The 27,904-nt window shown below is 41.1% G+C and overlaps 1 protein-coding gene across 1 annotated transcript in view; it reads right to left on the reverse strand.

The window, feature by feature from the left end:
* Nucleotides 1–27,904, reverse strand: part of PRKAR2A (protein kinase cAMP-dependent type II regulatory subunit alpha) — a 111,077-nt gene that overhangs the window by 53,031 nt on the left and 30,142 nt on the right. Inside the window, exon 2 of the mRNA XM_066618498.1 lies at nucleotides 27,792–27,827. Within this exon, the coding sequence (XP_066474595.1) occupies nucleotides 27,792–27,827 (36 nt within the window). The remainder of the gene's footprint in view (nucleotides 1–27,791; nucleotides 27,828–27,904) is intronic.

The following is a 27,904-nucleotide window of genomic DNA, read 5'->3' on the forward strand; positions in this document are numbered from 1 at the left end:
TTTTTGCTCTGTTGAGCACAACAAAGGTAAGCTTAACCAGGCTGTTTGGGGACTGGAATGCTGTCACGATGTCCAACTTTTTAAGAGTTAGATTCATCAGTCCAACCTAGGGCGCAATCCTAACCAACTTTCCAGCACTGACTTAGCCACAATGCAACCCCAAGGTAAGGTAACAAACATGCCCTTGCCTTGAGGAGGCCCCCTTGACTGTCTCCCCATTGCAGGATGCATTGCATGCCACATTGGCACAGCTATGTCAGTGTCGGAAAGTTTGTTAGGATTACGCCCTTACTTTCTTACCTGCAACTGTGTTTCTGTAAAGAGAAAAGAAAGGCAAGATCTGCCACCACAGCTCAGCAGAAAGTGGCCACCTATTCACAGTCGAAAATTTCAGTGTGCATCTTGAATAGTGGTCACCTATTCACCCCAATCTCTTGATGGGAAAGGAAGGTAGCATGCTACTAACTCTTAGAGCAGTGACTAGCCAGGCCAAATATAGTATGTAAAGTATCTCAGATTGACCTGAAAAATATGACAGACAGGTGGGTAAATTGTATTTTGCACATACAGCTGGCCTGATTCAAGGCCCAAGCAATAATAGGTGTAAACAAAATAATTTCAGACATACAACACACTATCCAGTGTAGTATGAACTGAGGCCTAGTTACTATATAGTGACCTCACATGGGTATCACTACTTACAGAACACCAAGCCACTCTGTTTGCCCCACCCCCCAAGAGGCTACAGCTTCCTTCGCCTGTCTGTGCCTGCACAGAGCCAGTGCGGTTGAGAGTCTGCTCCCCAAGCTGAAAGTATTTCTGACAAGATTTTGATGCTGGACCACCAGGAGGACCTGACCATCAGAATTTTACTGTAAATATTCTATGATTTCAATTCTAGTGCACTTTAGATATTTTAATTTTGCACCATCAGGAAATGCAACTTCCCTGGGGTAACTGGCCCACCTGGGTCCAGGGGAGTGGGGTGGTAGGAGTGTTTGGGAAAGTTTGGGAGTGCTGGTGGCAAGGTAAGGTGGTCTTCCTGATTGCTTGGCCTTAGAAACTGACTATGCCATGGTCTTCTACTCCCCTCAACCCTTGGATTCCCTTCTCTGTGAGTGAAAGTTTGAGACTTTTTGGGAAGGCCACCTCAATTATGGAGGGCACTCACCACCTGGTCTTCTGAAGGTAGCTCCCTTCTGGCCCTGGAATGAAGGGGCAGAACTGGGGTATCCAGACTGGCAGCTGGTATGTGGGGAAATGACAGCAGCCACTTTTAAAGTGAAGGGTTCCCTGTCACTGAAGATAGTGCCGCATGCCTGAAACCATAAGAATATTCTTTCTCCACAAAAAGAACAAACAGAAATAAGAAATGACTTGCCTCTCTCAAAATAACTATGAACTTTTCTTTTTTAGACATGCAAGAAAATGGAGATGTAATATGGAAGTTTAAAACAGAAGAGTGACAGGTTAATGGAAGGTATTATGAAAGTCCCCTTTCCCTCAATATAATATATAATATAATATATAATATAATATATATAATTACAATATAATATAATATAAACTATAAATATTTGAAGTTCTTGTAAGTACCATTGATGGCTAGTTTATCCTTTAGCACATGGGCCTCCAAATTCTGACTTGCAGGCCAGCACGCTGGAATAGTCATTTCAGGCACGATGCAGCTGTGGCAAAGCCTTACCATTCTGCCCTGCAGCCAGCAGTTTTTGCGCTGGATCACTGCAGAACCTCACACAAGGAAGCCACTTCCCCAGGAAATTGGGGCACAGAGCTTTCTGGGGCAATGTGCAGTGTAAGTGGCTCCCTGGCATGAAGCTCTGCAACAATTCGGTGCAAAAACAGGTGGCTGTGGGCTGGAACAGTAAGGCTTCACTGCTACAACTCCCAGAATAGTTTTAGTATTCCAGTGGAACTCAGGCCATGGTTCAGAGTTTGCTGCTTTAGAGTTAAAGATGGTCTTCTTCCCCTGCTCTTACACTACATGCTTTGGCAGAGTGTGATCAAAACAGTTCCTTGAAAAAAGACTCTGCACTACTGATGCTGAAAGTTGCTGCAACCTTAACACAGGGAACATCATTTCACCAATTCTGTTCATACAATGCAGATATTGGGCATGCTGAATACCATTAAGAATTCTAAGTTATCAGTACATTTCCTTCCTGAAACATGTCAATGAATAGTATGACAATTTAACTGTGCTATTCCACCCGCCCCTGAAATTGACAGATTTGTTTTACAATAGATACGAACTACAAAATTGTGAATGTTTTGCAAAAGGATATTTTATAGACTTAATATTTGTGAAGTCATGAAAAAAATAAAGAGCATCTGCAAAAGGAATTTAACTTTTGGTCAACTAACTTGACCACCTCCATGCTTCTAACAACACCTCACCAGAAACTTGTTCATTTCAACATGCATATACCTCATTTCCTTTGTAAATTAAACTAACACACAGCAGCACATGCCTGTCAAGTTCCCTCTCTCCATAATAATAATAATAATAATAATAATAATAATAATAACAACAACAATAATAATAATCTTTATTTGTATCCCGCCCTTCTCCCTGAAAGGGACCCAGGGCGGCTTACAACATGTAAAAACAATTTTAAAAAGCATGATTTAACACAGATAAAAACATATTAAAAACACATTAAGTGTTTGTAATGTTCCATAAGTAATGTTAAGAAGCGTGAGCGTCTGTAAATACTTTAAAAAGTAATATCTGACAACCCACCAGCCTGGGAAGTCCCATCTCTGCTCCCTTAAGGAGCAGGGTAATGGTGGTGATGTGATTCCTACGATTGTGACACCAAAGGGACTTTTTTAAAAGCATCAGCCTCTCCGGAAGGGGGTGCAGGGTTCCTGTGCCTCAGTGTCTCAAAATAGCAATCGTGACCCACTTTCAAGTTGCGATAGTGAAATGGGTTATAATTGCTATTTTTAGACCTTCTGAGGCATGGGGAGCCCTGAAGACAGCGTCATGGGGCTCCCCACACCTCCCCTCCCCCGGAGGTTGGTGCTGGCAGAGGCAAGTTAAAAAACACTTTTGTCCACAGCGGCAGCGTGATCTTGGGGATTGCCACCACCCCGTATACACTTTGAGAGAACCATTGCTGTAGGAGACATCAGTGAATTCTAGTATTTTAAAATGTGTTCATTTTCTCAAAAGAAAGTATTTTAAAAAGCTGGCTCAAATTCAACACTGAGAGTAACAATTAAGAAAAATTTATTCATTTGCTGCCATTTGGTACCCACTCATTGAAATGCTATGCAAATCGTCACATGCAGTCAAATATGCAAGCTAGAAGTTGCTCTGGCTCATGGAACAATTTGATAGCACCCTCAATAGTAATCCAGTTGTCCAACCTCAATTTACAGTTTCCTACTAACATTAAGAACAAAGTGAAGCTGTAAAACTGATGAAGAAATGAAGCTTCCAGAGCTGCTAATCTAGCTTAAGACTTCCTGCAAAGGCTATCAGGAATTGCTGTTCTTCAGCCATACTACAACATGGCTTTCAAGTTTGAGTGGGACACAGTGTACCACTTGCTCCAGTTCACTTCTCCTAAACTATGCAAGTGTCATTGTCAAAAAGGAGAGCATCCAAACTATGGGCATTAATCCTTGCTTGATTAAGACATAGCAGAAAACGCTGCCTTCAAACTTTGTTAAAGTTAAACTTTAAACTTAACTCTGCATACAAGTGTTAGGTCTATGGAATTAGATCTGTGTGTTAATGAAGAACTAAAATTGTTCTTCCTCCATAACACACACAAATCTTTGCTTAGGTTACCATGACACTTAGCAAAGTCCTGGCAACCCAGTGCAGAGGCACAATACAATGCTATTAGTCTTTGTATTCATATCAAGTGCCAGATGAAATATAAACTTCTCAATCTTAACATACTGTATTTGAAAACTGAGTCATTGCATGCCTTTCTAGAATGGAAGGTCACTTTATCACTGCTACAAGATTGTGTAAAGTTTAGTAAATGTATCCACATTAACATAACCTTGGCCAACAATGCAAACCAATTTCAGCTACAGTATCAATTATGAGCAAAGGCCATATTATCCCAGTTTGTAGTTCACAAACTTTTCATTTGACCTTATGCATATACTGCTCCTGCCTTGATCAAGAAATAGCCCACAAAGGGGAGAAATTGTGCTGAGTTAAAGCCACTACACATACTAATTATGGGCCATCTGCTGAGTAACTGCCAGCTGAGATTCACATGGACAATATGGCCATGTTATAAAAACAAGTTCCTGCTGAAACAATGTAGCAACATCCACAATTATATTAAGCCATCCCGTGCAAGACTGACAAAGTTGTGCAGCAGTTGGTAAACCACATTTTGCATATTTCAAATTCTCTAGGATGTTATTAAGCTATTTTTTCTTTGGTCTTCCTCTTGGTGTTTTTCCAGTACTTCTGGCATTATATGCTTGCTTGACTAGATGAGAATTGTAACTGCAGTATATGGCCAAACCACTGCAACTCAGATTTTGAAACCAGCTCTGAAGGTTGTATCTCATCTGCTTGGATCCACAGATCTTTATTCCTCCATTGTTGCCACCACCTAACTTTCATTATTTTATGTAGACAGCAGGTGGCAAAGCTGTCTATTTTCTATGGATCATGTTTCTTTAGCATCCAGGTCTTACGGTGATATAGTCAAGTAGGGATAATTGTCTACTACTGGTCATACTATTTTCTAAAATGGAGGAAACACCATTTTTATTCCCTCTTTATCCCAGAAGCCCTGGATGCAACGAGAGGTTTTGTCAGGCACTAGAAAGTGTAATCAGTGTGATGCTTAACTGGCCCTATATTCCATTTAAGATTTGGGGGGGGGGGGTGCTCAACCACACTACCAACAGCACCATCACTATCCACCCTTTTTTTTTTTTTCCTTTGCTCATTCAGTCTGAAGAAGAAACTGGAGAATCTGAATGTTCACATAAGATTCTATAACAGCAGGGGGAGGGACTGTTATAATGAAGGCATCAAGAGACTGTAGCTTCTGGTTTTTGTATATGGCTATATCAAGGTTATTAATCACGCACATGTTTCTTTGTTTTTATCCATAAGCAACTGAGTCAGGCTAGTTTCCCAAGCCAAACAGTATTTCTGGACAAAGTACTACAAAAGACCAGCGGTGTGCAAGACATTTCTTCATTCCCATGCTCTCTGAAGCACATCAAACTTACACTGTAGTGCAATATCCTTCAGTCTTCCAAAGTTGTTCAGACAAAAGTTATGCAGCAAATGTAATCACATTCCAAATGCAGAACTTTTGCTTTGAGTAAATGTCTGTATTTGTGTGTGTCTAATTTGGTCAGTGCAATATCAGTTGTATTATCAATACTGAACCTTGTTTCTGTTTAATATTGTTGCCAGAACTTCCAAAATGTCACAGATATGTAGATTAGCAAAATCATATTGTGAAAGTAGCTGAGGGGGGAAAAAAAGAAAGAATAGGGGCTCTGAGCATTGAGGAAAAATAACATAGAACCCAGGGTAGGGACCCGGATCGCAGGCCATTTCAGGTAGGTCCCCATTCATTTCAGTGTTTTATTTTTAATATATTAGACTTGATGCTACCATGGTACATTGCTGCATTTGGCGAAATGTTACAGACCTGTACTTTTAACAAGCTAATAATAATAATAATACAGGTATTTATATACTGCCTTTCTTGGTCGTCAGATTCCTCCTCAGACTTTAATTCAAGGTGGTTTACATAGGCAGGCTATACTAAATCCCAATAGGGATTTTTACAATTGAAGAAGGTTCTGTCTTTCAAGAACCACAACATTTCAGATGGATCTTTTATGATCTGGTATCACATTCTGACCTCCATTTTCCTCCCACACAGGCTGACAGCGGACAAAGAGCAGGTAGAATAACTCGGCATAACACAGCTAGGCTTGTCAGCTGCTTCAAGGTCTCACCGTTTATGGTGCCGGTGGCCTCGAACCAGTGACCTTTGGATGTTACCTTCTGGCAAACGGAGCCTCAACCCTCTAGACCAGACCTCCTGCCCTATGTATAGCTACTACGTATATTCTTTTAACAATGACAGTCAAAGGGATTTACTCCTGGGTAAGTGTGAGTAGGATTGCAGCCTAGGATAGTGAAAATTTTCCTGTTTGATTATGTTACTTCCAGTCATGACATCACTTCCGGTGGGTCCTAACAGATGCTCATTCTAAAAAGTGAGTGCTTAATGTGTGAGAACTACTGCTCTAGATCAGGGGTGCCCAAACCCCTGCCCGGGGGGCCACTGGCAGCCCTCGGGGGCTCCCAATCAGGCCCTCTGGGAGCCCCCAGTCTCCAATGAGCCTCTGGCCCTCCAGAGACTTGATGGAATCCATGCTGGCCCGATGCAACTGCTCTCAGCATGAGGACGACTATTTGACTTCTCACCTGAGCAGTGAGACAAGGGCTCCCTCCACTACTTGCTGTTTCACATCTGAGATGCAGCAGTGGCAGAGAAGGAAAGGCTGGCCTTGCATTGTGCAAGGCCTTTTAGAGGCCTTGAGGTACTGAAAGACTTTCATTCATTCATATAAGTTCCATCTCTAATAAATTCATTTATGTAAATTTATTCAAATTTTAAATGTAAATTAATTCTTTTTCCAGCCCCCCCCCAGTGTCAGAGAGATTATGTGGCCCTCCTGCCAAAATGTTTGGATACCCCTGCTCTAGATAGTTACCCATTTCATCTCCTTATGGAACCCTTGTGGGCTTATCATTCCCAACTTATGAACCCAAAACAGCCTGCCTCATTTGGGTTAGGTCTGTTAAACTTTCAGGACATAATTGGTTGAAGCCTGGTCCTGCAAACTGCACTGCATTGTGGCACAGTCTTACAACCCTCTCCCCCAGAGTCTGTGGTGCATAGGAAAAACCCTAAGCCAGAACTTCCCAAGCTTTCTTTGTTCACTGCTCCCTTAGTGTTGTCATAATGTTTTCTTGGCATGACAGGCATTCCTGCAGCACTGTTAAAATATCCTTTTGCACCTTTAAAATATCCTGTGCTGACCCTGTGATTTCGCTGCAGCACCCCAGGGCACTGATGCACACAGTTTGAGAACCATGGCCCTAAGCAACAATCTGTAGAAGTCAGACATATAAAACAGCCGACTGGAAAACCGAAAGTGTCACTGCCTATAATCAAATCTTTGTGGTTACTTTGTTGTTCCCCATGGGTCAGAAGTGATAGCTGTCTATCTGAAATGATGGAAGACCTCAGAATAATACAACTTTTTTTTTTTTTAAACCGGAGGGGGGGGGCATGCTGCTGCCCCAGAAAAGGGTGAAGCAAAAAAGATGTTTGTGCTCCTTCATATTCAGATTTACTGTGAAAAGTGTGATCTTTTAAACTTAACAGTTAAGATTTCCTGGCCAATTCAAACACAGTTCATCATTCTTATTGTACAGGTTAAATGGCTTTGGTTGCAAAAAGATTTAGAACAGCCCTGTTAATACTGGTAAGAGATTTGAGATGAGGTTGGATGAGTGGTTTTCCAACACTAATGCAATGCAGTCTAGTGTTCTTAGCAATACAGTTAAGCACCCTGATGACCTCACAGAGTGCTGACTTCATACAAATCCTCAGTGAAGTACAACCAAAATAATATTCAACAAACATCTGCACAATCTGCTGATACCAATCTCTTGATTGTTAGCTTCAATTTAAAGACATTAGTGCTTGATGAAGTTCTTAATGGAGAAAAGAACCACTACATGTGCTATCTAGAAGCAATAAGGCCAGAGCATCTGAGAAAATACATGGGAAATGTCATTCTACTTTATTTTAAATGCACAATTAACCATTTGTTCACAGATTGCAAAATGCAAAAATCTATAAAATGAAGAATTTGAGAGGGCAATTAATGACTTCAATCTTCCCTTCAAAAGAAAATAGCTATGTGCAATTTACCACCATACTAGCCACAGTACTGGTTTTTACAAGTCAATGATAAAAAGGCTTAAAATTCATTTGCTACATCCCAAGATTATTCTCTTACAAGATTTAGGCTGCAATCCTAACCACACTTTCCTGAGTAAGCCCCATTAAACAAAATAGGACTTACTCCTGAGTAACTGACCTAGTTAGGATTGTGCCCTTCATGTGCTATAAATACTAGTTAGTGTCCAAGGCATCACTAGAGGCCATTCTTCTAGTAGAAAAACAGAAGCTACTTTCCCTTTATTGCTACTACCGCTCCAGTTCAGCAGGAGAACTCTGAATCATGTCCAAATATAAAGAGGATGACAAATGCATTCTTGCAGTAAGTAAAGCTTGTTTCCATAAGCACCCAAATAGATTAGTGAAATAGACTAGCCTAGATCAGAAACCTAGGGCCTAATCCTATCCAATGAACATCCTGAGGTACGCAGCCCCGAGGTAAGCAAACAAATGTTTCCCTAACTTGAGGAGGTCTCTGTGACTGCCCCCCTCCCACTGCAGGATGCAGCAGGTGCCCCATTGGCAAGGCTACATTTGCACTGGAAAACTGGATAGGATTTGGCTCCTAGTCTAATTTACTGCTAACTAAAACTTCAGAACAAGAGTGAAAACTGTTCCAAGAAACATGTATTCCAAATAAGAGTTGTTGAAAGGGCAGAAGGTTGATGCATGGGCAGGCAGCCTTACAAGATCATCATGGATATGTAAATTTACCTTGCCATATCAGTGATCTGAGGAACACCATATAATAGTTACCCATATCAACAGTATACACATTTGTTGCAGCAAGGCTGGACATCCTGCTAGGAGTTAATTTTGGCTTTTTTCAGGAATTGCTTAAACACTACAGAAACTTAACCGAACTCATAGAAAATCCTTCACAATAGATGGTTTGGGGGTTACTAAATGAATGATCACAGGTTTAATTCTTAAAAACAATTTTTCAATGTTTCTTTTGTTTCTGTTCTGGCATGATGCAATCAGTAAAGAATTTCAAATGATTGCTTGTGTTCTCCAGTTTAGGCACAACCTGAAATCCAGCTTCTAAGGCATGTATACCTCAGCACCTTTCATTTCATTTCGTTATATTTTCAGACCTGTAGATTTTCAGACCTGTCCAGCAATGCAAATATTCAGTTTCAAAAAATGGTCAAGGAGCAGAGTTATTTTTTCCCCAAGCAGCATACATCTAAAAATAGAATTCATTGTAAATGTGACACTACATCATTTGAAAATGGGTTTGGACAGGGAGAGGGGGAAAAGAAGAACTTACAGTGGATATAACAGAAACATGGTGGAATGAGAATCAGTAGGCTATAAATCCTAGGTTATAAACTCTACAGGAGGGGCAGGGAGGGGCGTGTTGGAGGTGCAGTAGCCATCTATGTGAAAGAAGGAGTAGAATCAGTGGCGTACCTGGAGGGTGGTAAGCGGAGCAAGCGACCCTCCGGGGTGCCTCTTCAAGCCTCACCCCCCCCTCCGCCACCCATTTCCCTTATTCTTTAAAGGGAAAGAAGCCAGCAGCTCTGCCAGCTTCTGTCCCTTTAAAAACAAACAACTGTCCTCCCAACAGTGAAGGGACACCCAGGACAGCTACTGGAGAGGCAGCAAGCTGCAGCCTCTCTGGCAGCGATATAGTGCCAGACTGAGCTGCCCCCTCTGCCCACCTCCTTTATAGGCAGTGCATTGGGAGTTGCAACTCCCAACGTGCTGGTGTTCTAGTGCGCCCCTTTCCTCTTCTCCGGGGGGGGGGTACCTAGAAAGGCAGCATCGCAACTCCTGGCGCGCTGCCTCTTCAGGGCACCTGTTTCCTCCTATAAAGAAGGAGGGGAGAGGGAAGTCCCTCAGAGGCAGACGGGAAGTGGCATGTGCCTCCTCTGATTTCGGAGGAGACACGTGCTGCTTCCTAGGCCCCGATGGAACATTTCACGCTGCGGCAACGTGGTCTCCACTGGAGCCGTCTGGGGCAGCTGGAAGCAGCACCCAGCACCTCCTGGAAGCAGCGCTCACCTATCTTGGACGCCGCTTCCAGCAGCCCCAAGTCACTTCGATGGAGCCCTCTGCACCGCTTACAAGCAGCACAGAAGGCTCTGTTGGGGCCTTGCTCGCCTCCTCAGTTCCCCCTTTTTTCCCCCAGGGTTAAGGGAGTAGGTAGTTGCGCGTTTATAACTGTGGTGACGATGTCACCGCAATTACTTCTGGTTCAGCGGTGGGGTGTAAAAAACAGGAGTTGCCCCAGGCACCGGGACACCCAGGTACACCACTGGGTAGAATCCAGCAAAGTAGAGAATGAAGGAGGGTTCGACTCTACCACAGAATCACTGTGAGTTAAATTACCAGGCTCAAGGAGTGATGCAATACTGGAGGCATGCTATCATCCTCCGAACCAGAAACCTGAAAGCGACCTTGAGATGAGGAAACAAATCAGGGAGGCATGGAGGAGACACAAGGTTGTAATCATGAGGAACATCATTCTCATTTCACCTGGGTAAATTCATGCTCTGGTCATTAAAGAGAGACCGGATTTCATGACTTGCTAAATGGACTGTGCTTCAGAGCAGCTAATCATGGAGCCCACCAGAGGACAGGTTAGAAATGTAAATGCTAGTGAGCTGTTGGGGAACAGTGACGATGCTGCGATCTGCTTTGCCATGCATGTCAGGGGAAGAATGCCAAGCAAATCTGATACAAAAACTCTTGACTTCTGAAGGGCGGACTTCCCCCAAATGAGGAGACTCGTTAGAAAGACGTTGAAAGGGAAGGTGAAAAGAGTTCAATCTCTCCAGAGTGAGTGGGGGCTGTTTAAAACAATGGTAAAAGAGGCCCAGCAGTAGTTATTCCGCAAAGGAAGAAGGGCTTGACTAAGTCCAGGAAGGTATCCGCATGGCTAACGAGCCAAGTTAGAGAGGCCATAAAGGGCAAGGAAGCTTTCTTCCGTAAATGGAAGTACTGCCCTAATGAGAGAATAAAAAGGAACATAAACTGTGTCAAAAGAAATGTAAGAAGGTGATATGGGAGGCCAAGAGAGACTATGAGGAACACATGGCCAGCACGGGAAATAATAAAAGCTTCTTCAAATATATTTGAAGCAGGAAACCTGCTAGACAAGCGGTTGGCCTGCTAGATGGTGAGGGAGGGAAAGGGGAGATAAAAGGAGACTTAGAGATGGCAGAGAAACTAAATGAGTTCTTTGCATCTGTCTTCATGGCAGAAGACCTCGGACAGATACCGCTGCCCAAACAGCCCCTCCCGACTAAGGAATTAAGTCACATAGAGATTAAAAGAGATTTCAGACCTAATTGACAAATTAAAAATCAATAAGTCACCTGGCGCAGATGACATCCATACAAGAATTAAATGACCTGGACATAGGGTTAAGTAGCAAGGTGACCAAGTTTGTGGATGACACTAAACCATTCTGAGTGGTAAAGACCAGAAGCGATTGTGAAGAGCTCCAGAAGGATCTCTCCAAACTGGCAGAATGGGCAGCAAAATGGCAGCTGCATCTCAATGTAAGTGTAAAGTAATGCATAATGGGGCAAAAAAATCAAAACTTCACATATAAGTTAATGGGTTCTGAGCTGTGACAGATCAGGAGAGAGATCTTGGGGTTCTGGTGGACATCTTGATGAAGGTGTTGACCTAGTGCGCAGCAGCAGTAAAAAAGGCTAATTCCATGCTTGGGATAATTAGAAAAGGTACTGAGAATAGAACAGTTAATATTTTAATGCCATTGTACAAATCAATGGTAAGGTCACACCTGGAGGTCACACCTGAGTCCAGATCTGGTCACCAATCTCAAACAGAATATAGTGGAAATGGAAAAGTGCAGAAGAGAGCAACCAAAATGGTTACTGGGCTGTGGCATCTCCCTTATGGGGGAAGACTACAGCATTTGGGGACTCTTCAGTCTAGAACAGTTTTTCTCAAACTGTGGGTCAGGACCCACTAGGTGGGTTGCGAGCCAATTTCAGGTGGGTCCCTGAAATATTTTATTTTTAATCAATTAGACTTGATGCTACCCTGCTATGTGTCTGCATTTTGGGAAATGTTACAAACCAGTACTTTTAACAAGCTATTATGTATATTCTTTTAACTATGATAGTCAATGGGACTTACTCCTGGGTAAATGTGGGTAGGATTGCAGCCTAGGATTGTTTAAAAATTTTCCTGCTTGATGATGTCACCTGAAGTAACGGTATCACTTCTAGTGAGTCCTGACAGATTCTCATTCTAAAAGTGGGTCCCAGTGCTGAATGTGTGAGAACCACTGGTCTAGAAGAAAGACACCTGAGGGGGACATGATTCAGACATACAAAATTATGCAAGGGATAGGTAAAGTAGATAGGGGGATGTTCTTTTCCCTCTCATACAACCAAGGATATCCATTAAAATTGAGTGTTGGGAGAGTTAAGACAGACAAAAGAAAAAATTTCTTTATTCAGCGTGTAGTTTAGTCTGTGGAACTCCTTGCCACAGGATGTGGTGATGGCATCCGGCCTGGATTCCTTTAAAAGGGGATTGGACAAATTTCTGGAGGTAAAGTTCATCACAGGTTACAAACTGTGATCGGTATGTGCAACTTCCTGATTTTAGAAGTAGACTACTTCAGAATGCCAGATGTGAGGGATAGCACCAGGATGCAGGTCTCTTGTTATCTTGTGTGCTCTCTGAGGCATCTGATGGGCTACTGTGATATAGACTGGACTAGATGGGCTTTTGGTCTGATCCAGCCAGGTTTTTCTTATGTTAATTCATTTTGGACAATGAGTAACACTAGTTCCTACCAGGAAACTAACACAAACTCCAAAATCAGATAGATGTCCACAAAAACCCCAGATAGAATGACAAATCTTGTCTCGAAATCATTTCTGGCATGTTCACAATGCATGAATAAATATTTTCATGAATAAATATTACAATTTTTAAATATATATGAACTGTTAGAGGCGTTTCTTTGCTGTGTTAAACTGGTCTTCCACTATTTACTACTGAACGGTCAACTGGATTTAAAATTACAGCCTCAATTTTTGCAGTATTTTGTTTCTCTGCCAGAAAGTTAGTGGTACCCAAATGAGGTGATAGTTCCCCTTCAGTTCCTTGACAGACTCTGCAAGGGGCATTTTTTCTTATTCATAGCACATTGTGGCACAGTAAGGTTGGGTACCTCTGGTAGCATACCACTTCAAATAGTGACCCAATAGTGACTCCTGAATAAACTTGAATCAAGTAGGTGTAGTAGTGTTGTTTGTAGTGATTTGTTCTGTCTTTCTGCAGGTAAGCTAAGGCTTTCCAGAGAAAATTGCAAAAATTTTCCTGCAGAAAGACAGAACAAATCACTACAAACAACACTACTACACCTACTTGATTCAAGTTTATTCAGGAGTCACTATTGGGTCACTATTTGAAGTGGTATGCTACCAGAGGTACCCAACCTTACTGTGCCACAATGTGCTATGAATAAGAAAAAATGCCCCTTGCAGAGTCTGTCAAGGAACTGAAGGGGAACTATCACCTCATTTGGGTACCACTAACTTTCTGGCAGAGAAACAAAATACTGTATGTAGTACATTATCAAGAACAACTTTCAAAAGAAGATATAAATTAGCCAGTTCAGATATACGCCAACAACAGATTTTTATGCTATACATTGTAAAGCTTATGTGTGTTGTTGGCTTACAGAACAAGCTATAGTTTGCAGCTACTTTGAGGAAAATGTGGTCGCTGGCTGCTAGCACAGCTCTCGGTTTCCTCTACATGGGCACACCCCTGGAATTTGCACAGCCACAAAGTTTACCCATAACTGCAAAACCCAAAACCAAAGAGTGCAAGCCAACTTTAAAATCAAGAAGAAATCTATTCTGCCAATTTATCTCCTTTGTGTTGTGTCCTATCTCACCTTTAGTGAAAAATTCTTACTCTTAGAAGACTCAAATGATAACTTTTCTGAAGCAGTCCTAAAGGCAGCCAAATTAGGTGTTCAAACTACAGAAAGCAATTAGCTTGACAGCCAAGGTTTTGTTACACAGCAGGAGAGAAGCACAAAAAACTGAGGGAGGTTCTTGAAAGTGTCTAAGCATTGCAGGAGGAAGAAAAAATGCTGTGCATTCGTGACTGCTAGCAGCCTACCCTTATCCTAAAAAAAGGTAGAGCAGAATTGTTATATAGAAAACATGCCTAAGTGGCACTTACCCAGGAAAAGCATGCGTAATATGTTCACACATCAAACTTCACATCCATAATGCACCGTGCAGTGTTTCAGTCACTGTCTATGATCAACTATAAAAAACTGTTTTGATTTCACATATCACACCATAAGCAAATATTTTAAAGACAAAGGTCACCCAAGTATCACAGTACCAATATCTGCCTTCTGATTATTCTGACTTGCTTGACACCACTGCAAGTAGTTTAAAATACTGCTTTCAAATAATTTGAGGAGCTGAAGCTTGCAAAGCAGTCAGTCCTAACTGAACTGTATGCATGATTAATTACCTAGATCTGAAACCTGCTTGCCTCACATCTGCTTTGAAATTTCCATTTAACAGATAGTAACATCTGGTCTACATATGTAACAAAATGAGACAGTAGAACCCTAAGTGGCAAAGGCAGGTACTGTCACAGATAAGGAAAGCCAGAGTTGAATGCATTCCCATGAGAAGGGGAAAAGCACATCAGAAAAATGGGTTCAAATCCACCCCATTCCTTACCATGCATTTTTTTTAAAGTATGAGAAAAGTCAAAAAGTAATACACACACATTCTACCACCTCAGAACTCATGTAAGGATGGCAGCATAAGGTGAAACCAAGGGTGTTTTTATGCAGGCTAAAGAAAGCCATAAGCCAAACACAAACAAATGTTTACTTGTGCTAACAGACCAAATGTTTAATGAAGCCAACGTTATGCCATGCTAAGAGTCTATGTAGCCATTATGCTGAAACTAATCATTTATGTTAATAATGTTAATGCAATGTTATGGGTGAATTAGTTAAGTTTAAGAAATAAGGAAAATGTTATGTTCAAATGTTCAGAAGGCCTATATGTGCTTAGCACATATCACAAACAAATTTGCAAGGGTTCATTTTGCTGTCTGCTTCAAGCAGGTTGTAAATCAGTGTTTCTTAGCAAGCTGACAAGGAGATAAGATTTTGAGCTTCAAAGCACTAAAGAAGCTGGAATTTCCAGTTGTCAAATTTAATTGGTATGATAAATGAAGCTAGGCTGAACAGAGAATACCCTTGGAAAAAGGCTTTGTAGACACTAGAGCATCACAGAAATGCCAATAGTTCTTTAATGCATTATTATAGAGATTGTTTTTTAAAATGTAATCAACATATATAGTAGCATCAGAAGTGATTGCTTAGAAGTGTAAACAATATTAGTAGCAATATGTATGGTAGTTTAAAGTGAATTTTAGCTGTTAAAAATAGTTTGATTAAAGCACAGAATAAGTGGAAGCCAGTAAATTAAAAGCCACAAGTCTGAGGCAGACGTCTGGCTAAAAGTTAATTAAAGAGAATCTAACAGGGAGACTCTGAGGAATGTGGTATGAAGTTACAGTTTACGGATAAGAACTCTGTATATGTCTGTAAAGTCTAGCTCGTTAATTTTAATTGGAACTAAGGAAGTACAAAGAGAGATTAGACACAACACAGAAACAGATTATAACTCAAAATTATATTTAATTTATATAAGTATTCAGATTTATAAGTATTAAATTAAAAAAGACAGATTTATAAGTAGCCAGAATGCACCTGCACCAATTGAGAAAGAGTTATATCTCTTGACACCAAGAGATATAACTAAAAGTTATACAAAGGACAGAAGCAGTTTTAATGAGAAGACAGTTTATCTTGTCTGATTCAGACAGACAATCCTTTAGACAATCCAGAAGACAGTTTATCTTGTCTGACAGACAGAGATAGAGTCACCAGCTGGACAGGAACAAGATAGTGTGAAAGAGCCCCTAATTAGCAAACATTCCTAAGAATCTCTGTCAAGAGGTAAACGCTGGCAGAAGGGGCTGGATATAATTAAAATAAAGAGAAATGTTTCTTAAATTGCTTATTTACAATAAGAGTTAGTTTGTTTTGAATTAAATATATGTTTACACATAGAAGATACCACTATGCAACACAATAACAAGTCACATATAGAGAATTAAAAACCAAGAGGCTTAGTTCAAACAGAGGTTAGCCCACAGTGATTAATGACCAGACACAAAGAATATTGAATAGATAAAGCAGATGAATGTTTGAAACATGTCAGGGTCAGCCCGGTGAGGAATAGCAAGAGACAAAGACATACCAAAGACCAGTAATAAATGAGTAAAGAGTGCTACCTAGTGGTTATTGAAATGTATGTTTTTAGTTTGTAATTTGAAACTGACCAATCAGATGCTTGTAAATCTGTGACCAATCCTGAGAAAGCCTCCATTTCTGATGTCATAACCCCAGCCATTTACAGTGTGAGATTTTCACACAAAGAAGCCAAAATGCTATATAAACAGAGACACACACTGGAACATTGCTTTTCTCTGGAGACACGGAGAGTTCCCACATAGCTCTCATTGCTCTCCACTTTGGACAAGAGTCCCTGAGAGGCCCGTTGCTGGCAACGAATAAAGCTTGCAGACGATCACCACTCTTGCCTACTGAGTTTCTGTCTGAAACCTTTATTGGCATATCAACACAACACAATTAAGACTTATACTTTACAATTGTCGCAACAACTTGCATACCGACCCAACGATTTAAAACAAATTACCAGAATTATTTAAATTCTGACAACGTTATTTTAAGAATCTCGGATAAATAACCAGCAACAGCTGCGGTTAAAGAGTCACAAACATCACTCATGAACCTAGAGAGAGTAATATCAGAAGGGGTTAGGTCAGGAGAAATCCAAGAATTTAAATAATGATTACGAATGTCAAGATGAACTGGACAAAAAAAGAGTATATGAAACAAAAAATCAGGCGACTCATGACAAAAGAGACAGAGCCTTTTCTCCCATGGAATGTTAAAAAAACGGCCAGAATGAACTGCCGAGGGGAAGATGTTAAAACGAGCTAACATAAAGGCTCGCCTATGCAACGGGTTGATTAATGTATAAAAATAATTTGACAAATGATTAAAAGATGGGGCCAAGCCAAAAGAAAGAGGGGAACAAATAGGGTTAAGATTAATACTTAAATAATTAAATTCAAATGCTAAGAGCTTGTCTTTTATCAATGAATATGCTCTTGTAAGACTCAAATCTGCCAAGGATTCTAAAGAGAGATCAAGAGAAACAAGTTTATTTTCTATCAACCGAAACCAAGGAGAAGAATAAGAATCACTTAACAAATCATATAAAAAAGAACCTGAATGAGAGTTTAAAAACAATTTAAGCCAATATTTAAAGGTGAGTAACCAGGCTGTAGTTGTTGGTAAATGAATACCTTTTTTTTTTATATTTATATTGGCAACCTTCAGTCTCGAAAGACTATGGTATCGCGCTCTGAAAGGTGGTTCTGGCACAGCGTCTAGTGTGGCTGAAAAGGCCAATCCGGGAGTGACAATCCCTTCCACACCGGGAGCAAGTGCAGTCTGTCCCTGGTCTGTCTCCCTGGCTATGGGCCTTCCTTCTTTGCCTCTTAGCCTCAGACTGTTGGCAAAGTGTCTCTTCAAACTGGGAAAGGCCATGCTGCACAGCCTGCCTCCAAGCGAATACCTAATTCTAGGTACCTAGAATACCAAATGAATATCTAATTCTAGAATACCTAGAATTCTAGGTACCTAGAATACCAAATGAATACCTAATTCTAGGATAATTGTGGATACATGAATTAAATTTGGGATTCCTAGAATTCTGCGAAAAAAAGATGTTGCAATCTGGTCAATATCCTTGTTAATTGCTTTAATCCAAATTGGAACACCATAAAACAAATGAGAAAGAATTTTGGACTGAAAGATCTGGATAGCAGCGGGAACATATTGATTACCTTCATTGTAAAAAATTTTTAATATTGCTTTAAGTTGAGGGGAAAGAGACGAAATGATAGCTTTCTTATGAAGAGACCAAGAAAGTTTGTAATGAAAAATAAGACCTAAATATTTATACGACTGGACTTGTTTATATATGTTTGGACCTATTGTCCATGTTATAGGGGACCAAGAACAGGAAAACACCATAATTTGAGTTTTGTTCGAATTAATTGTTAGGTCATTTAGTTTACAGTACTCCTGAAATGTAGGCAAAATGCAGCGAAGTCCCAATTTAGTTAAGGATAATAGTACTGCATCATCTGCATATAAAAGAGTAAAGACAGGGACCCCATTTAAAACCGGAGTAGAATGAATAGAAGAAGAAAGAAAAGAAGGTAAATCGGATAAAAATAAGTTAAATAATAAAGGAGCAAGCATACAACCCTGGCAAACACCACTGTGAATAGGGAATCTGTCAGTGAGAGTATTAGAATTTGGAATTCGAACCTGACAAAAATTCTGGGAAATTCTGGGAAGGGAGATATGCTACTCTCAAGGGGTAACAAAAGGAAAAAAACTGGGAATTCTGGGAAGGGAGATATGTTACTCTCAAGGGGTAACAAAAGGAAAAAAATCAGGGGTAGGGGTGAGGTGGGGTGTTGAATTTCACACTTTAAACTGAACTAATCAACCAATTATCCAGCTACAAGTATTTAGCTTTTATATAAAATACATACCTATAGTACATAAATTTTTGCCAAGTAATCAAGCTCCAATTATCACTTTGCCTTATCTCCGGGTCAGAGGGCAGAGCTTTTCAACTCTGAAAAGTTTCCTTTCTTGCTCAAGCAGGTCATTAGAAGCAATTCAGAGATTAGGTTCTGTAGTAACTTCCCTGGGAAATTCCAGCCAAAATTAACTTTTTATTCTCCTCTGTTCCATTTTGCAAATGCTGTTGCAGCCTGGTTCTGTTTTGCAAAGGCTTGCATTTAGCAGAGATCTGTTTTTTTCAACACCAGAGAGGGATCCTCCTTTCCATTTGAAGCAAAGTCCCAGGCTACAATTCAATGCACCATTACTTGAGAATAACACCCATGGAAAGCAGTGGGTCTACTTCTGAGTAAAAAGGGTTGCAAATATATGCAGCTGCATCTCTCTGCTGTGAATTGAACTGCACATTCTCAGTTATGTGTTATGGGTTGTATGTAGAGCTTCTGGCTGAACACACCAGACACCTTAAAGGTGGATTTGATTCAAGGATCTCCTGCAGTGGTTCCCAACCTTTTTCACTTGCATATCCCTTGGCAGCCCATTTCCATAAATTGTACCCTTCATATTAGCAAAATGTTTGTAATAATACAAGCCCTCATCTCCTCTATATGAAAGCCCAGACTTCATGTATTTATCACAGTGTTTTCTCTTTTTATCTGTTTGTGGAACAGAAGACTCTGCCTTTGCACTGTTTTGCACCAGAAGTGTGCTGAGAAATTCTGGGTGATGGATCACTTTCCATATTATGTTTCAGCTTTTTACTATGCTGGTTTTCAATCACCGGCTCATATATGAATTTATGACCAAAAACTAGCTATTGGTGGGGCTTTCACAGCTAGCTACTGTGAACCAACTAGCTACTTTCCTTCCTGCCTTGCTGATCCTGCAAAGCACTCTGGAGCACGACCTGCCCTTTTCTGCCATTCTTTTTCAAGTAACCCTAAAGGTCCTGTTGAGTGTCCCTGAGAGTACATAAATCCCAGGTTGGGAACTATAATAATAATAATAGTAGTAGTAGTAGTAGTAGTAGTAGTAGTAGTAGTAGTAGTAGTACACTACTGTTCTACTGGCATGTTGTTTACAGTGCACAGATAGTGTTTACAAAAAGGTGGGGAAGACCAGAATTTAAAAAGAATATGTATCTTATGATCTTTTACTATGCTTTTAATAAATCAGAGACTGTACAGTTCTTAGGTAACAATTAGCAGTAAATTATTTTTCAGGATTTGGCCTCAGGTAAAATGTCAAAACTATAGTCAGACATCCCCCTAAGTTTAACCCCCAACTTATCCAAGGGTCACAGAAAATGCCATGATTTCTTTTGCTCAAACCTGCCTTCGACTTATCTGTGAGATAGACTTATAGGCGGGTGTCTGCAGTGCCTCCATGGCTTGTTGAGCCAATAATACAATGTAAATAGAATATTGCCTTAGAGCTGGACTGAATTATGAAGTTCATTTTTTCCCCTGCACAAATAATTGTTCACTGTCAGCATCAACATTTCTGTGCACTTCTGAATTCATTTTTATTGTTCAATGTAGTCCAACATTCTAGTTTTTGCAAGGCCACAATGAAACAGTTAAACACATTTCAAGCACTTGCATATGGTGCTAGAGATAAGAATTTAAATAGTTTAAACAACTCATGGTTTTATTGTCTTTTTTCCTATAAAACTTGATCTAAAAGTTAAATCACTTAAACAAATAAAGTTGAAATAAGAACCTAGGGCTGCTAAGTGTACCTTACCTCAGAACTCCATAGCTCCTTAAAAGGATAGATTGTTAACTGTAATGATATTTTTGAAGTGATAACCTGTGCAGACAAATAAAGTGAAGTTCTGGGCATGCACACAGCCAACTCTTTGGTGAGCATTCTGCCCCTGCGCTTGAGTGTGGGGGACACCATGCACAGTTACATGCCTCAAATACATGGAAAAGTTCCCTTTGTGGCCTGCATTCTGGATTTATATTGCTGCACTAACTGTTGGACCTCTGTTCAAGTTAGACCTGCAGAAGAAACAATCATGTGGAGCACGCATCTGCACAGATAGCCACACAAAGAACTATAGTTACAGCAAGCAAACCCCTTCGTAGTCTCTGCACAGTAACATAATGAAAGCTACCAATCTCCCCTTGAACTGGAAGTGGGTAAAGTTATTCAAGCCATGTTCTGCAGAACAGTGCACCCAAATGAGACATCAGCTCTTGGCCTTGTGTTCAGAGCATATTGCTTGATAAAAGTTGACGGAGCTCACCATGCTGATACTCCGCAGAGCTCTAGAAGCCAACTGCCTTCAAGGTTCATGGCAAGAGGATAACACTGCCCTGATAGAGTGCAATTCTCTTAGCCAACTGGAAAAACAGTGCGATTGACTTATAATGAAATCCAACACATGTTTACTCAAGAGTCCAACTGTACTTCCAGGTAAATGTACAAGGATTGCAGCTTTAGTCACCCAGTGAGTCGGACATTGCATAGAAACATTTTTGCACTTGCAGGATCCCAAGCAACACACAGCGAGCCTGTTTTCTGATCAGAATGCATCAGTTCTATGAATGAGCAGTACTGCAGACAGTATGTGAAAAGCCCTTTCCCCTTGTGAAGTCAGGTTCTGAAAGAAAATAGGTAAGGTCAAGTTCTGATTGATCTGGAATGTTAAGATCACCTTAGGCAAAAGCCTCAACATTACTTTCTCTGAAGTATAATAAAATGAAATCTCAGTAAAGAACCCGCCAAACTCATGGACTTTATATGAATCCCATAGTATAGGATGTCCCAAAGGGAGGCATCCTATGGTTGAAAGTTGCTAGATATTACATATGTACTGAAATATTTCCACTTTACTGAGTAAGTCTTGGATGCTGATTGTTTCCTCAAGTGAGCTAGAATGTTCTTTAGTTGACTATTCTAGAATGCTCTTTAGCTGACTGTTCTTGATGCCGACTGACAAAGATCAGGTCCTCCATAACATCAGCCTCGTACTGAGATGACCTCGATTCTGGGACAAAGGTTCAAGCAGAAGAGGCACTCACCTCTCACCATCCTGATCAAAGGCATGAACCCATCTGACTACCAAGGGTTACCAGACACAAACAGGGACAGAGTGTCTATACCTTTAACCATTGTATCCTTTAAGTATCCTATCAGGCAATGCACAAGGCTTAAATATTTATTTTTAAAATAACCTTCATTTCCCCCTTACATTAGGGAGGTGCTCAAGGCAGTCAACAATTTAAACTATTATTAAAACAAAAGCACAAAAATAAACAGAAGCATAAAATAGCTAATAAAGGCAGATGAAAGTAGGGGCAAAACAGAATATTCATAGGAATCATCTCTGCGAAGGCCTTGTGCATAGATGCTTCAGAGAGATGTCTGTAATGGGTCGATGCTATGTGACCTAAGGTCAATGGATTTGGTATGTCGGTTGAGACAGTGATATCTGGAACTCCGTTCTAAGTCCGATTCTTCAGTACTGGGAGATAAGCACAAAAACGCATCAAATTCAGCAGAACCTCTAAATCTGATGAGATTTCTTGCAATTGTCATATAGGCCCAAAGATACTACCAGAATCAGGTGAAATTCAGATGTTTTAGAAGTTGCTACTTGAATTTTACAACTGTAAGTCAATCATCTAGGTATAGTACAGAAAACTTAATCCTTAATGCCAAAGAAATCTGGTGACCACAGCAACACACTTTATGAACACTCTTGGGCCCACAGAGGTATCTACAAAGCTGGAACTGCTGACCACAAAGCAATTTCCAGTATTGTGGATGCATCATAATGTGAAGGTATCCTGCTTATGGCTGCAAACCAAGCACTTGCATTAAAAAGTTCCAGAAATTTTTTTTGGTATACCAATCACACTTAATTGTTTTATTCATAAAAAGGTGTCACCGCAGACACCCGCTTATAAGTCAATCACAGATAAGTCGAGGGCAGGTTTTGAGCCAAAAATCATGGAATTTTCTATGACCCTCAGAAAAGTCAGGGGGGAGGGGATGTCTATATAGTTTTACCCAAGGCCAGATCCTGAAAAATAACCTATCAGTAATTGTTATGTAAGAACAGTACAGTCTATTAAGAATAGTTACAAATCATAAGATACATTTTTATTCTTTAACTTTTAAAATTCTTGTCTTCACAACCTTTTTGTAAACACTATCAGAGTAAGTGCACTATAAGTAACATACCAGTAGAACCATTAATCAAATCCTTCTTTAAGGTACCCGATGTATTAAGCCAGAGGTTCTACATATAACATACAACATGTAACTGGGAATATGCAATTCAATTCATAGCAGAGACAAGCAACAAGGAATGAGCATGAACAAGTGCATACTTGCAACCCTATTTACTCAGAAGTAGACCCCATTGCTTTCCATGGGTGTTTCCAACACTATATTATTAAATTATATTATTTAATATTAGTGTATTATTAAATATATATTACTATACAAAATGCTAAAGTTGATGATTTTGCTACTTTTCTCTACATGCATCTATAGGTTCATAGATATGTGACTGGAAATTATCCATCTATGGCTCTAGATCTAGCTCTCATAATCACATACAAATGCACCCAACTCCATATGAAGATGCTAAGTAATATAGTATCTTCAGAATGATGTGTGCACACACATACACCTGCTTGCCTGGTTGAGGAATAACCATAGTTCTGAATTGATTGGTATATAAACCCATTTCTAGTTTGCCAGTGGAATTCAGAGGTAATAAGTAGCAAGGCTATCCCCTGCTCCCCCTTAAAGAGAACCTCAGTTTTCCTTCAGGTTAGGCTCCCAACAGGCTGCTTAAGAGCACAATCCTACACATGTATATTCAAATGCAAATCTCACTATAGTCAATCCGGGCTTACTGGCAGGTGTGTGGATAGGACTGTAGGCTAAGCCAGACTTCTCTAAGTGATAACACTGAGTAGGCTGATCATGAAGCCTCCAGCTATTCATAAAATGCAGCTTCATTAGCTAATTCACAAGCACAGCAACGAGGAGAGAGTGAAAGAAAGTTTGGGGTTTTCTTTCTTTCTTCCTTCAGCAAAAATCAACACAATTAAGTGCTGACAGGCATCTTTTCACCTCCAAAGTTCTGCACACTCCCCTCTTCCCCACTTGGTCCCAAATACCTCTGATGCTTCCAGAAAAGAGCCTCCCTCTTCCCTGCTGTTCCAAAGAACAGAAGGAGAGGTGAGTACACCAGCAGAAAGAAAAAGAAAACACAGAGAAGAGAAGCCCCAACATTCATCCCCACTTCCCTCTCTAGCAGGGACAGCTCATTCCCACCCCCCACCTCCAGCATGGGAAATAAAGGCACAAAACCATCCAGGAGGGAGGGAAGAGACTGCAGAGCATGCTGAGAGGAATGCCCCACTCAAGGCAGCCTGTGGAAAGTTCATCTCTTAATTCCTCTCCCCACCAGCAAACCACAGCCCTCCTTCTCACCTCCTGTTTGCACCTGAAGCTGAAAGAAAAACAAGAGCTCCATTCACCTCCTTGATCTTTAATCTGCTAGGACCCAAAGGCAAGGAGAGGGTGAGAGAGCTCAGTTGCAAGTCTTGGCACAGGGAGGAGGAACTTGCTCTAGAGAGGTTGCCTAGAGAGCAACTGCCCTCTATCTCTGCACTGTCCCTCTTGCTTCTCCAAGTGCTGTTAACTTGATTAATTTGCCCTGACTGAGTGACCTCAGAGATAAGGCGAGGAGATGATCTACGCTTGATTATGAGAAATTTCTTGCCCTATAGGCGAGTATCTACGGTAACTCCTCACAGGTCTAATATGCAACACAAGCCACTATAACAGTGGTTCTCGAACTATTCCGACCTGCAGCTCCCCTGATCCTTGTGGCCATTGGCCAGGGCTCCCCATTATTTCACCTCACCTCAGTTACCTTCAAAATGGGGATGAAGGTGTTATAATTAGATACTAGAAACAAAAAAAAAACAGCTGACAGCACTGAGGCTGCAATCCTAACCACACACACCTGAAAGTAAGCCACACTGAACAAAATGGACTTACTTCTGAGTAGACCTGGTTAGGATTGTGCCCTGGGTTTGTTAGCAGCACACCTGGAGGGTTTTGGAAAGGGGGGGAGACAGAGAAGTGATGAATTTGCTGGGGGAGGGGAAGACTTTGTTTTGTGTGTATCTGCTAACTGCAAACTGATGTGAAACTGAGACCCAGAGACTGTTTGGCTTTAATCCTAACCTCACTTTCCTGGGAGTAAGTCCCACTGAACACAATAGGACTTCTGAGTAGACCTAGCTAGGATTGTGCCTTTTGTCTTATAATAGCAGCCAACATGGGAAATACCCCGCCCCAAAGGAGGCAGGAGGAAAAAGGGGGATGGCTGAAAAGGAATGGGTGTTTTTATTTTTTAATCAATTTTTGGAAGCAAAGCACAACTGATCAAGAGTGGCTTTTTTTCCTCTTTTGAAGGGGGAGGAAAATGAGAGAGGTGAAGATCCTTGGTTAAACTGACACAGACCCCCAAGTCTATGTAGGTCTACTCAGAAGTAAGCCCTATTTGAGTCAATGGGGCTTACTTCCAGGGAAATGTGGACAGGATTGCAGCCACACAGAGCAAGATTACAACTCACCCCCAGAGTAGATGGGGGCACGCTCACACACATACACCCCAACATGCAGGTGCCACCCCTATTCCCCCCAGGCAAAACAGAGGAATGCAGGCTGTGGCATATGGACACCCCCCCCTACTAAGAGCAGGCTGGGCTCCCTCCTTCCCAAGCGGAGGAAAGTACTGCACTGCTCCCTCTAGGTTAGGCTTTCCTGCCAGTATGAAGCCTGCCAGGAGTGCACCCTGTGCACGCTGCCCAGTCAGCCTTCTCTCCCACCTCCCCCACCATGTTTCACACACCCTCCCCACCTCATACTGCTTCACCCACCTCATTCACAGTCGCAGAAAAGCAGCAAGCAGGGAGGCAGCATGTGCAGCTGAGCTGCGCAGCTATGGCCACCTCTCTCCCGGGAGATGCCTCCTCAACGCCCCTGGAGGCTAGGGGCTAGCCCTAGCCTACAATCAGCACTATAATGATCAGTACCGTGACATACTGTGATAAAAGGCTGAATTATGCTGGCTGAGGGTTGTATTTTTATATTGGTGAGAGCCACTCCAGGGGTTCTCAACTAGATAAAGAACAGGGGGGAACACAATAAATAATTTCAAAGATACCACTGATACTCCCTGCTATTCACTGTGTCAGAATACAGTTTGGGAGGGGCTATAGAAGTGCAAAGAATAGAAAACCTAGGACAGAGTTTCTCGTCAGATTCTCTTAAGCACTCACAGTTTCTCTGTCCTGTTATCTGCCCTCAGGAAATAAAGATTTTCCAAGGAGGTTGGCTCTTGGTTTACATTCAGGGTTCTTTTAGCTTCCTCAACTGGAAAGCTAGAAGCGAGGAAGTAGTTGCAACAACAAAGTACCCTTTGCCCCAGACTTTGTTCCTGGCTGAAAAACAGAATAACCCTTTATTTATTAAGGGTTTTATTAAGGGGGGGAGAGAAATCACCAGGATGTTTTTTCAGTCTGTCCATGCCACTCTTTCTAGTTAGTTGATCTAACAATCCCAGCCCCTGTCCCCAGAGAGGCATTTCCATTAGCAACTATATTAATGAACCTATGGTTATTCTCTTCCATTACAATCCGACACCCACACCCCCAGAAAAGTTTCCCTTCACTGTTTGTCTCCAATTTATCAATCCCAATAAACAGATATTAACTATATGCTGTCTATGATACAAAGGAAATAGGGACTGGATAGAACATACTATTTTCTAACTTTTAAGCACGTGGATAATAAAAGATGAGGAAATGGCAAACCTGGACAGTCTCTGTCTCAGGGATCTGGGTTATAATTCTCATGCTCAGTGAAACATTAGGAAAAGCACAGAGGAATTTCACAACAGTTATGTTATACTGCAGTTTGGAAGGACCAACTACAAATTGGTGAGCTTATCACCTGCTATGCCATGCACACATTCTCCATGAAGGATCTATTAGTAATAACATGCTTTTTCAACTGTACACCTTTTTCCCCAGCAAGAACCACTATGCTCCAAGTACTTTCTAAACTAAAGTGCCACTAATCAACTGAACATGTTGATTTACACTTTACAGGCTTCCCCCCAGTATCTTTGGGGGATGCGTTCCTGCCCCCTCCCCCACAGATACAAGGAACTGTGGATACAGGGGAACCCTATAGTCATAGGCCCTGCACCTCCCCCCATGCCCATTGTTCATGATGTTTACAACTGCGTTAAGGATCATGTTATCTTGCTCTACTCAGCAGCTAAATGCAGAAAGTTAACAGCGAGGACAAGCAGGTAGGCAGCCTGCAGCTAGAGGGGACAACTCAGGGAAGTTAACTGCTTCCTGTTAATGTTCCATCTAGTCTATTCAAACATTTAGGCTGCCTCCAGCCTACCAGCACGGACTACAAATTTGCATGCTTACAGCAACATGAAGGAAGAAACACTTTCACCCTGGTAAGCACCTAAAGGATGCAGGAGGGGTCAGGGGGTTAGGGTTCCCCCATATCCATGTTTCCATATGGGGGAGTTGGGATGGATCCCCTGAGGTTACAGAGGGACGCCTATATAATTTTTTTAAAATGTTCACTCAAACACCTTTTGGCTTGAAAGATGAGATACAATTATAGCAACAAAAACAAGAACATTACTTGAGAGAAGAAAGTATAACAGGTAGATTATTCTCAATTATTCTTTGAACAAAAAAAGCACTTAATTCTATAGGCAGCAAAACACAGTGAATAACCAAGCAGGTTATGAAGCAAATAGGCAAGACCATGCAAGACTAGGCACGTCTAATGTTAGCATATCAAAATGCCAGCACTAGATTATAATCAAGTGGTAGTACAATGGCATTAAACATTGTTCCTTTCACACTCATGTTTCAACCCAAACTATTATGATGTGGGAGTTACTGTTAATGAAATGCTTTTAAAACTGTTTAGCTGTACAAAAAATGAGAACCTCTTACCTGATACTCTTCTGTTGAATCTATTGATAACAGGAGCTGTAACGGAAACAAACAAAAGAAGGTTTCACAAACTGGGATAACACTACTTGTTGAAATTACTAAGAGCACAATAC

This window comes from Tiliqua scincoides, chromosome 2 (genome assembly GCF_035046505.1).
Source record: "Tiliqua scincoides isolate rTilSci1 chromosome 2, rTilSci1.hap2, whole genome shotgun sequence".
In the NCBI taxonomy this organism is placed as follows: domain Eukaryota; kingdom Metazoa; phylum Chordata; class Lepidosauria; order Squamata; family Scincidae; genus Tiliqua; species Tiliqua scincoides.